This window comes from Ictalurus furcatus, chromosome 8 (genome assembly GCF_023375685.1).
Source record: "Ictalurus furcatus strain D&B chromosome 8, Billie_1.0, whole genome shotgun sequence".
Classification (NCBI taxonomy): Eukaryota; Metazoa; Chordata; class Actinopteri; order Siluriformes; family Ictaluridae; genus Ictalurus; species Ictalurus furcatus.
In genome coordinates this window covers 24,822,226-24,835,402 of record NC_071262.1, presented here as the reverse complement: position 1 = coordinate 24,835,402, position 13,177 = coordinate 24,822,226, and the positions used below count along the sequence as shown (strand labels likewise).

At 39.0% G+C, this 13,177-nt stretch overlaps 1 protein-coding gene across 2 annotated transcripts in view; it reads right to left on the bottom strand.

Moving 5' to 3' along the window:
• Positions 1 to 13,177, bottom strand: part of aff2 (AF4/FMR2 family, member 2) — a 261,030-nt gene that overhangs the window by 77,091 nt on the left and 170,762 nt on the right. For both annotated transcript variants that reach the window (XM_053631672.1, XM_053631673.1), the window contains exon 8: positions 6,867 to 6,918. In XM_053631672.1, the coding sequence (XP_053487647.1) occupies positions 6,867 to 6,918 (52 nt within the window). The remainder of the gene's footprint in view (positions 1 to 6,866; positions 6,919 to 13,177) is intronic.

Here is a 13,177-nt window from a genome sequence, read left to right as displayed (position 1 = left end):
TTTAAGATAAATGACATCTTGAATGTATTCAGTATAAGAAAGAATTGTTCAGAAACACTTGACTTTACAATTTACTCATATCTGCATATTAACAGGATATTTTACCTCAGAAAAATAAACACAAATTATTTTCACTAAACTACATTTAGCCAAACACAAAGCTGCTTTCCCTGAAGGATATTTACTTATGACAAACATTCATAGAAACACCACTTTCTTTTCTTTTTCTTCTTTTTTTTTTTACACACCAGATGTAAAATGTTTGATAGCTAGCTTTGCGCATCTAACTGGCTAACTGAAAGTAGCTGCAACATGTAGGTAGCAATATCTAAATGAGCTAGCGTCCTGATGTTGCTGAAACAACTAACATTGTTCGTAAAAGTAAATTAACATGCCATAAGTTATGTTCATATTTATACAAATCTGACTAGCTTAAATCCAGTCTTTCAGTGTGTTTGTATTAGCAAGCTACTGCTAGCTTACAGTAGTTGCATATAATTAAGTCCTATGTAACCATGTCCTATATTTATTAAACTTTGAAACAGACGTTTATGGTAGATATTGTCACACAAAGTCTTTTCACGTTAACTATATTCAGCCAAACACAACGTGTTTCTTAATCACTGCAGGCACTTCGTGTAGTGTTGGTGAGCTAGCTATGGACAGGACTACCTAACTAAACGTAGTCAAAACACAAAAATATATAGGTAACATTATCGAAGTTAGCTAGCATGCTGGTGTTAGCTCGTATTGTGAGGTAAATAAAGTTGGGCTGTATTCAGAGTTCATGTAGTTTTCTTGTAGTTTTCCTGTCTTTTTCAAGTGCATGTAGTTTTGTTGCACTATATCGGCTTGAGTGAAATGTTACACTCAAAAGTACACGGAATGCCATTTGGGCTCAATATTAAATACATAAATATGACACTATTAATTGAAAGTGTCAGTTTCTTAAGCAGAGTAGATAAAACTAGCAGATGAGTGCTTGGTCAGCTTATCCTTCAAACTGTGGTCATGTTTTCTTTACAGGAGAGTGCAGCAAAAACATTGGCGCTATCTGATTATTAACGATGAAAATCAAAATTAAAGAAGTCAAGAGAAGTCTACCCTTGGAAGCATTTACTACAGCCCGTAAAAATTTCAACAGGTGCATAACCCGATACTGATTACAGGTCACGTTCCCCTTAATAAATACAGTATTGACATATCTTTCGGACTTATGTTGCCAAGTCTGAATTTGGCCTGAATTTATTAACACTAAACTGCATACATTATGTTTAAAATTACAGTCTTTTTTTTTTTTTTTAAAGTAATCTATTGGTGCGTTAGCTGCCTAAAGCTAGCACAGTTACACAATGCTATATATTTATCATACTTTGAAACAGTAATTTACAGGTAGATATTGCAGGTGTTTTTGTGTATAGTCATGTGTGCGGTCAGCGAGGCACAATATTTCATCATGCTATATATGTGTATATTGGACTACAATAATAAATGACACTACTTGATGGTCAGAAACGGGTGCATCGGAGTAAATGGGGATGGATTGAGATATCTGAGCCGTACGTGAACGTGGAGCTCGTCTGGTGCTACCTGGGCCGCCTAAGCGGGCACAGACTGGCGTCCCGGGCTTATTGCTGTGGCCATTGATCTGTATACAGTCCATTTATCATTCAGTGAGAGGAGCCAGTGATCTTCACAGTGTATTAGATGAAAGAGCGCAGATCGTTTGTCACAGAGGCTCTTATTGCTGTTTCCTGCTCTGCGGGGAATTTGGGCTTCTTCCAAGCCGCACACGTTCCGGCGTTGCTAGGCAACCCAGCTGGGGGCAGTAAGGATAGCACGGCATGTGTGGGCACACACACACAAACACACATGCGCACACACACACACATATGCACGTGGGCATAGGCACATGACCACACACATATATAGTACACATACACACACACGCACACACACACACTACAAACACACAAGCTCACACATAAACACAAGTAAAATTTTGTTAGTGTTTGCAGTGTTTTGGGCTTTTCTGCTTGAGAGAAACAGGGAACGTTTCTCACAGCAAACTGAGATGGCAGTGTGTGTGTGTGTGTGTGTGTGTGAGAGAGAGAGAGAGAGAGAGTGCTACTATTTTTCGAAAAGGCAGCATGACAAAAGATTTTAGCATAGTGAAATCAAGCCTAAGCTGAAGCTTTTCACAGCATGATGAATGGCACAACTCAAATGTTCAGTTCTGAACAACAGGGGGGACAAGGCATCAATTAGCTAAATAAAACGTACAGTGCATATGAAATTATTTGGAAACACTGAAAAATGGTCATGTAGTGCAATGAACAAAGCAGCATCAAACAGCAAAATCAGTGTATTTATCAAAATACGCCAAATAATACATTCATCCGTTTGTTCATTCTGCACTAAGTGCTCCATTCTGCGAACATCAGGCACAAGAAGAGATTTATTACTGAGAAATTTAGTAATAAATGTGAAGGTTATAAAAATTGCAGAGTAATTTTGTTGAGAACAGCTATCACTGTCAACTCCACTGACAGTGACATCCATTTTTTTTTTATACACCATTTGAAAAAACAGCGGCCGCCCTTTTAGTGATAAACGTTTCAGCCCAAGGTCCAAAATTACTCCAAATTAAGTGCATTGGCCATACAATCTGACTGTCAAGTTGCTCTATAGTTATGCCTTACTGAAAAGACACATTCCCTCTGAGAGAGCTAGCTATCTAAAATTTCTGAGTGGTCATTGTCCTTAAGGCTAAGATTACATTTTTTCAGACAATACTCATTATAAAGCTATCAAACACTGACTATTTTTTACTTATTTATTTTTGAAATCAGATTTTTTATAAGTACACACAGTAGTTTCTCATCTAAAGCTAAACCATTATGCATGCACATACACACACACACACACACAAGCAAACAGGCACACACACACACACACACACACAATTATATATAGATATATAATATAAGCTTTAAGTTTTCCAAATGTCCACACAAGGCCAAAATGAACAGGAATTCCTATGCTTGTGGGAACATTTCCTGTAAAGCTACCATTTTGAGGTTACGTGGAATGTATAGCATGCACACACACACACACACACACACACACACACACACACACACACATGTAGGGTAGCAAAAAACTAAACAAATAAACAAACAAACAAAAAACATAACATCAACCAACCATCATCCAGCCAGTCAACCTACCAACCAACCAAACAGCCAATCTTCCAACCAACCAAACAGCCAGCCAGCCAACCAACCAGCCAACCAACCAGCCAATCAGCCAACCTACCAGGCAGCCAACCTACTAGCCAATTAGCCAACCAACCAACCAACCAACCAAACAGCCAATCATTCAACCAACCAACCAGCCAACCTACCAGCCAATTAGCCAACCAACCAGCCAACTAGCCAACCAACCAACCAACCTACCAGGCAGCCAACCAACCAGCCAACTAGCCAATCAATCAACCTACCAATCAACCCACCTAGCCAGTAGGGCAGTGGCGGCTTAGCTCTGGGTTACTGATCGGAAGGTCGGGGGTTCAAGCCCCAGCACTGCCAAGCTGCCACTGTTGAGCCCTTGAGCAAGGCCCTTAACCTCTCTGCTCCAGGGGCACCGTATCATGGCTACGCTCTGACCCCAGCTTCCTGACAGGCTGGGGTATGCGAAGTGAACAATTTCACTGTGCTCTACTGTATATGTGACCAATAAAGACTCATTAGGCAGGCAGCCAACCAATCAGCCAACTAGCCAACCAATCACCCCCCCAGCCAACTAGCTAATCAATCAACCTAACAACCTACCAGGCAGCCAACCCACTAGCCAACCAACTAGCAAATCAATCAACCAACAAGCCAGCCAACTAATTTTATAAAATTGAAATATATACATATAATATACCATATTGTTTATGCATTTTAATAATTTTCTGTCAAATGACCAGCCTAGTCTAGTGTAGTCCATGGGTCAACACATGACCACCACTCACTAAATATTATCTGAATAGTGGACCAATCCCAGCACAGCAGTGACACTAACATGGTAGTGTGTATCACTGATATGAGTGAATCAGTTGTCTCAGTGTTACTGGAGGTTGTAAACTCCTCTATATCTCTGTAGGGCTGATAAACCATCCACCAACCAGAACCATCCAGCAGACAGTGGCACTGTAGTCAGCCACAGACACAGATAATGTGTAGATGGCCAGTAAATGTACACAGTGCACCTGATACACTCATATAAGCACCGCACCCTCAAATACAGCACTGATTTAAACCCAAAATGAAAACCTAGACTTGAATACGATCTTGTAAAAATGCCATTAGCTCGTCCAACATTGTCCTCAGTATCCTTTTCAATCACAGAGGATGGAGCAAGACACTGACTGATTAATAAGGAAACTCGTAAATAAAGACAGCACTAATTCGCAAAGTGGGTTTGGAGGTGTCTTATCTCTGAGGCCTCTGTGTAATCCCACTTTGCTCTCAAACCATTTGGGAGAAACAATGTTGATATAATCATGAGCTTAAATAAAAGCTTAACAGAGACTGTGCTTCAGGGAAAAGGCTGCTTTTTATGTCAGGAGACTGTGAGACTGTTATTGTTCTATAGCAATATATATATATATATATATATATATATATATATATATATATATATATATATATATATATAAAGCTAGAGATAATAGAAGTGCAAAGAATGGCAAAGGGAAGGGCAAGGGTCATAAACAAGGGACAAATACATGCTTAAACTATTTTGTCTGTAATTTATCAGGTAATTTGTATCAGATAGTGTATCTCTATACAATCGTAAGCAAAATGTATGTGTGTGTCTGAGAAAAAGAGACAGAGAGAGAGAGAGAGAGAGAGAGAGAGAGCGAGAGAGAGAGAGAGAGAGAGAGGCAGGAGGGAGATGGAGGTTAATTGGTTTGGATATGGTTTTATATGGACACAATAAGATTGCACACACACACACACACACACACACACACACACTATTTTGGAAAACATGCTCATTATCCCTTATGTAGTCCAGCTAGTCCATTATTGACCGAGTGTGGCACAGTGAGATGTGTGCTGTATGTTTGTGTGTGTCAGTGTGTACATGTGAATGAGCAGTGTTGGGAGGGTTACTTTACAAATGTATTCCGTTACAGTTACAAATTACTTTATGAAAAAATGTTATCAGTAACGTAATCCAAGTCTCACAATATGAAAGTAATGCAATCTGATTATTTTTGGATTACTTCAAGGTCACATATGTAAATAAAGTCAAGAGAAAAGCAATATGATCGGAAATACTTTTATTTAGAGCTTATTTTAGAGCTTCAACGTGTTCAATGTTTGGATTTGTTTTGAGAAAATAAATATATAAATGAATAAATAAAAGATCACTGTCTATGATGCGGGTAACATTGCATCACAAAAGTTCGGGTGACCATATTCTGCTTTTCCAAAAAAAGAGGACACCTCCGTGTCTTAATAGCGTTGAAAAAAAAAGTGCTACTGTGAATGCAGATTTGAATACACTGAAAAAGACACACTATTAGCACAATTAGTATCACATAAATATATATAAATTCCTACATTCTTTTGAATGTCCATGGAGTAAAATAAAATATTAGATGCCATGGCCATGTAATATGAAGCAATGCGATAACATGAAATTAAAAATGACCTCATATCGCCATTGTTTCAGATCAGGACAGCGGTCAATTGCTGCTATCGTCAAGCAACCGTTTGACGCCGTACACAACAGTGCTTCACCTTCGCACGTTCACTGAGAGTAGGCTAATGGTTGAGAGGCAGGAATTTGGCCAATAGTTGCTACAAGCCTTTTATAATCGACCAATCAGTGTGTTAGAAGGCGGGAATATGCGCACATCTGATGCAGTATTAGACCATAAGCACATCATCATGAAACTAAAGTCGAATCCTGGACATTTTCTCAAATTTAGACATCCCGGCCGGTCGCTTTTTTAAGGTCAGAAAAAGAGGACATGTCCTGGGAAAAAGAGGATGTATGGTCACCCTAACTAAAGCGTTTCAGAGAACAGTTTTTGTTCATTTCTACCAAATTAACTTTGCACAAAATGTATTAGCGCATGCACCAGGAGGTTGCTTACGTGAGTCACGACTGGCAAGAGAGAACCAGAACTATAATCAAGCAGCTGTTTATATTGTGTGATGTCAAAAGTTTCATTTCTTTGGTTTTAAATGAAAAATTGTAATCCTGATAGTATTCCCATGTTTTACTAAATGTACCTGTGATCTGATTACTTTGTTTTTTTGACATAACTGTAACGGATTATAGCTATGGTCTTTTTGTATCCTGATTACGTAACGTCGTTACATGTATTCCGTTACCCCCAAGCCTGTGAGTGAGATGATCGCAGGAAGGAGTGCATGGTGAGAGAGAGTGAGTGTGTTTGTGTGTGTGTGTGTGTGTGTGTGTGTGTAAGAGAGAGGTGATTAAATTGTCTGTAAAAATGTCTCATATCGTGAGAATAGAATGCTGCTAATTTGCAAGCTCAATCAAAACAAATCAAATATAAATGATAAAAACGTGGTTTCTAAGCACAAAAGAAAGGTCAAAGCTAATCAGAGAGTATTTACACAATCAGTATGCTCCCTCACAACATTTCCAACAGCACAGAAATCACTTCACGACACACCAAAGGTGAACATTTTCTATGTGGTCCATTCATTTTCTGGGAACATTCGTTTAAGCAACAATTAAACAATTAAAGCTTTTAAATGAAGAGTGTTTTAAAGCCCCCCCCCCCCCACCCCCTACCCCCCGCACCCCCCAATATCATTTATACTGTGTCTCACCTGTTCATTGTCTTCTTCATCACTGCTGATCTTCAAGTCATCTTCCAGCATTCTGAAATACAAGCAAAAAAAAAAAAAAAACATGATCAAAGTCATGAATAACAGAAAGCTTTGTCATCTGAAAGGGCAAAAGGAAATAAATAAATAAAAAGAATGAACCACAACATTGTAGGAAATTATTACGCAACAGGGTAGTGTGATGTGCCCCAACCGGATTCTCAAATCTGATTGGTCAGATGTTGTTGATTCATTATCTACAACCATGCTGACAATAGTGCCTCGTCCAAGATAAATCCATAGATCCATTTTCTGTATCGCCTGGAACCTATCCCAGGGAGCTTGGGACACAGGGCGGCAGACACACTGGACGGGGTACCAACCCATCACAGGGCACAATCGCACACACATTCACACAATTTAGAAATACCAAACAGCCTACAACACATGTCTTTGGAATGTGGGAGGAAACCGGAGTACCTGGAGGAAACCCCTGAAGCACGAGGACAACACGTAAGCTCCGTGGACACAGAGCAAAGGCGGGATTCGAACTCCCAACCTCGGAGGTACGAGGCAAACGTGCTAACCAATGTGTCCCCCCCTCCCCTCCCCAAGACAAATCTTTTTAATTAATTAACACCCTCAGATTAAAAAACGTGTCATTGTTGACATGGTGGATTTTTTTTGTGTGTGTGTGAGGAAAGGTTTATTTAGCATTTTTCGAAGGAGTCTCCAGTGTCAGCGCTTTGCAACAGTCAGAGGTAAAGCTGTAACTTTAAGTGTTCTGGACAGAGGACTTTGCACTTTCCAGTTTCTCTGTAACATAACAAGCTACATGTTTTTTGTCTTATTAACTTCAAGAAAGAGAAAAGAGAGGTTGGTGAGGGAACGACTCTTCATAGCTGCTATAAAGTTATTTGTAACAGGAACTAACTTGCTTTGCTGACTTTCCACAACATTCGATGTATCTTTAAATGTTTAAAAAGTATGACGTCACCCAAATAATTTTTTTTTTTTAGTATTGGCACATTGCTGTGGTGGTATAAGAGGAATAAAACACTTCAGGATGTACTAAAAATAATCAACTTCTTGGCGGTGACAGTAACTCCACTTTGTGTCAGGTCACACAACACCACCTGGTCGTTGATTATTTTCCTTTAACAGCACGCACGCACCTGCTTTTATTCCTGACTTATCACTTACGACATATAGTATAACCTCAACAACACTCAGCTCTTTTTTGTGTATTTATTTATTTATTTATTTATTTATGTAAAATACTTTATTTGACTATATTTGGCCAACAAGTCCCCTTGAATTTGTTGATTTTATTTAAAAAAACGATAAATTATTCACCGAAGAAGCACATTAATATATACATGAAATTGATCTCAAAGTGGGCATTTCTGTCAGAAATGTTGCTACTGTGAATGAATCAACACATTATATGAGATTGTAAACCAATTTTTGAACACCATTATGAGTTTATTTAAGTCTTTGCTAGGCACAGTTTGTAATCTTCAATAAACAACCTGTAAAATGAACAGGTATTGATTTTTTCTCTTCTCCTTCTCCGAGCAGACAGAATATCAAGGTCTTCTAAGGCTTATTAGTCTTATTCATTCCTATTCACCTGTTCAGGAGGGGGTATTTTGGCTCTACTGTCTTACTTGTACTGTGGGGAATACTGCTAGCTAATCTCCCATCCTGTACATAGAATCTTGTGATACAGTATATAAAATACACCAAGCCATGACCTCGTTAAAACACGAGAATCAGAGCATGATGTCATCTGTGTTGTAGTTATGAGGGTCACATGGCATCATCCTGACAGCTTGTTGAGCGATATTTCTGAATGTCAGGTCCTGATGGCCACCAGAACACAACAGGGCTGTAAAAAAAAAAGGGCCAAGTAAGGAATTTTCCTCCTAACACTGGAACAATAAAAACAGGCTCTATAAATGGGGGAAATGTGTTTAAGGTTTAGTTTTCTATGACCTAAGCTGTCGTGCGGCAGCAGAAAACGTGGGGAACTTTGAACAAAACTCCCAGTCATTACCCTCATAATACCTAACAGATGTCAGCGTCGGCCTGCACGGGAGACCAGGTGCTGGAGGTGCAATCAGGCAGGATTTTCAGTTTATAATGGCTGATCCATGGCCAGTGTGCGTGTTTATCTGTGTGGGTTTTAGAGTGTGGTTTGGAGGGATTACACAAGTTTCAAAACGTTCTAGAAATGCCATAGGAAACCTTGAAAACAACAGTTTATTGGGTACACCTGCCTTTAAACACATTTCATTATCAATGACTATGATCTATGTTATGATCACACACTGTTTGAATCAGTTCATTTATTGTCAGTTAAACAATTTTTTTTTCCACCCCAGGAACATCAATCATTTTAGCATTTAATTTTCTTAATGCCTACAAATATTTATAATATGCTGTAAGTGACGCACGAATCCTGCTTTCAGCTGGGATTCATTTCCAAAAAGAGTCATTTCACCGATTCTAGGCAAAGCTTTGGAGTTGATTTCACATACTGAAATGATTCGTCTCGCACAAACCAGATGAATTTAGCATCTGACAGTGATACAAGTAGACGACAATAGACTGTACATGTAGTCGTGGATATCCGCCTTTATTTTGAATGACTGGTAGGAACTGAACAAGACAGGAATAGAAACGCTGGGAAGACAGAAGGCTGTAATTCTATGCCTATAGAGTTATTTTTTTTTTTTTTACCTAAATAGTTATATATTTTGCATTTCATTTTTTAATATACACAAATATTAATTATATCAGTGTGTCTCGTAATCAAGGCGCTTTTACTTTTGGTCAAGACTAAAAGGGATTTGATCCCAAAAAGAAGTGATTCACCGATTCCAGGCACTGGAAACTAAGAGTCAATGGCAAAGCATTGGAGTTGATTCCACACACTGAAATGATTCGCCTGGCACAAACAAATTTATCACCGGAGTATTTCAGACAGCGATACCGCCCTGATGGTGGACATCTGCCTTTATTTTGAACCTGACTAGCCTGAAGGAAACAAGTCAGGACTAGAATCACAGGGAAGACAGGATGCTGTAAATGTATACCTGCAAAGTGAATCTATATGGTAGGTTTACCGAAAAGCAGGTGACTGTTAAGTGTACTTTAAGTGACTCTAGAATAATTTAAATTGTATAATTAGCTCTGTTGATGTGTCCATACTAAGAGAATATGTTTGTCTTCTGTCCAAACAATCAATCAAACGATTCGAGCAAAAAAACTTTTACTTTTCATTTATTTTAGTAGACAACCCAGACTCTAAACAGTGACCTGAATTTCAGATTTATATTTTGACATTTCATCAGTTATGACAGAAGTTCTGGAGGTCCGTGGAAGAAGGGAGTCAAATTTACGTTCACAACCTTATTTACGATCTTAACGTAAGTATGGATACGTATAGATTTTTTTGTTGGTACCTCGAATAGTGAAGGCTACAGCAGGGGGAAGAGCTTTCTTTTACAAAGCCCCGCAATTTTGGAACAGCCTTCCGATTAGTGTTCGGGACTCATGCTGAAAACATATTTGTTTACTCAAGCTTACCATGAATAGACTTTCTTTTACGCAAAGTACACAGTCTTATCCATTATGGGATAGTAAGCATACCTAATAATCTCTCCCTCTCTTTACCTCCCTCTCCCTCTCTCCTTCTGTCGAGCTACACATGATATTATGGAGATGCCAGTGATCCTGCCCTTTCTGCACTCCGGACCTGCCTGATCCATCTTGATGCCCTACCTCTGGATGGAGCTCTCATCAACTGGAGGCTAAATTCTGCTACTGAGGACGACCCCAAGCAGAGCAGCCTGGAGATTGTTAAGGATGGTGCCTCTTGAAGTACCATGGAAATGGTTTTGAACCTCAATTCCACATGGACATTCTCGCTGAGGTTGCTGAGACTACGGTTGCTGCGATGGCCTTGGGACTGCAATTACCACATGCAGTTTTGCACTCAGGTCTCCGTGAACAGTGGACTAGTTCAACAAACAGACTTCATATAAAAACTATAATGAACTTTCTTTTACTTTCACACTATCCGTCGTTACCCAGATGAGGACGGGTTCCCTTCTGAGTCTGGTTCCTTTCAAGGTTTCTTCCTCTTAACATCTTAGGGAGTTTTTCCTCGCCACCATCACCACCGGCTCGCTCAATAAGGATTAATCCACATGCTTAAAATCTGTATCCTGTGTTTATATATTTCTGTAAAGATGCTCTGAGACAATGTCCATTGTTAAAAGCGCTACACAAATATAATTGAATTGAATTGAATTTTCAAAGGTTCAAAGAGGGTTATTTTAAAGGAAGACAAACACCTCATTTATCTAGGAAGTTGTCATCTACTTGTCCTTTTTCTTCTTAAGTTGTGTGGACACTCGAGAATTTCTGTCAGTCCCTTCAGAATTTCACAATTTTTGCGATCGCAGAAATGAACACAAAATCAAGCAAATGAAGCACTGAAAGGAACACAATATCAACTCTGCAATATTCTGAGGACACATCATGTGACATCACCACAACACACATTCAGACAAAGCCCTCTTCAAATCAAGTGTGACGAACACGAGTACAGATAAAAGGTCTCATTAACCAACAACCATCACTGTGAAGGACAGCTCAAGTAGTTTTCCGCAAAAAAACACAAAAAATGCAAATTTTGGGAAGAAAAAAAAAAAACGCAGAAAAATCAAGCATTTTTGGCTGCAACAATCACAAAAGGACTCTGCGAAATCCTGGATGGACTGGCTACTTGAGAGAGAAATGTTGGTAAACACGAAACATTTTGACAATCCCATTGGTATACAGCTTCAATACCATGATGTGCCTCCATTCCTTAGTCTTTTGCTATTAGATTATTATTCCTCCATCTTTCCCTGTTCAATCCTTGTGTTTTCTCAGTGATCTTTGTGTTTGTTGATGAAAGGAGTTCAAAAAGGTGTTTTGTTTTATAGTTAAATTTTAGAATTTCATATTTTTGAGTTAAGAATGGAAAATGGAAAATGAAAAAAATTCTTTATCCTTACATTGATTAAACGGAAGGTACACAGATCACTTCAGACACAAATCGTTTCAGACATTCTACAATATCAATTTTGACGTATATTCTCACTAATTGGTGTTCAATTCCTATTTCCCTCTCCTACAGACCGAGACGGGGTTATTTCAACAACCTGGCCACGGATCAACATGGCACAAGACAAAAGCCGAGAGAAGAGAAGAAATAAAAGAGGGGGAAGAGAGACGCCTGACTGGGTGCAGGATTGAGGTTACAAACTTCTTTGCATTCTGGGAAGCGACGTGGCTGCTGAATTTTACGGCACCGCAAAGAGTTGTGTAAAAACAACGCGACGTCCTCCGGCTCTTGAAAGCGACTGCGATGTTTTCGGTTGAACATCTGTTTTTGCCCAGTGTTTGACTACTGATTAAACAAGGTCGCCGACACAAACAATCAGTCTGCGGCGTCGTTTGGAAAGGGAAACTCTGAAACCAGTGATCTAATACACCCGACTTTATTAGACATATTATTCCAGAGCAAGATCCCATCTGGGCAATTTGAGTTTAAGAGTGGAGCTATATTTAATGGCTAATTGCTCCAGTGTTTACCACGCTGCTAAATTAACCTCTCAACCACAAGGACATGCAGAAAGTATGAAGTTTATAGGTTCTAATACATGGAAAAAGGAAGAGCTGGCTGGTTTATAAGGAAGATATGAGGAGGGAAACATATGAAATATAAACAATAAGTAAATTTGTCTCATCCATGCTAGTGACATGATGTATATATTGTGTAAAGACATCACTACTAAGTAAATCTCCTTTCTGCGGTGAGAAGACAGTCGCAATATTCTAAAGGTCGCAATATTCAACATGACGTAGATGTACTTGAAAAAGAACCCAAAGACATAATACAGATTATAAATGGAGAGCAGCTTTATTTGTGTTGGATACAAAGCCAAGAAAAATCACGACGGTGATGGCGTAAAAGGCATAAGTGTTAACATCTGACAGGAGAAACCTGAGATGCGTTCAGTTTTTCCCTGGCGTCACTGAGGCATAGTTTCATTAGTGAAAGCTGATCTAAAATGCAAAGGAACTCAATTTGTTCCAGTGTGGATTTGCTTAATGCTTTCTTCTTTTTTTAAAATCTCTGACAAAAGAGAAAGGGGATGTGCCAAAATACGTGCAACAAAATGTTCATCTTACCATTCCCAAGTGTATTACATATCTTGGCATAATGACACAGTAACATGATGAATATTTAAAAC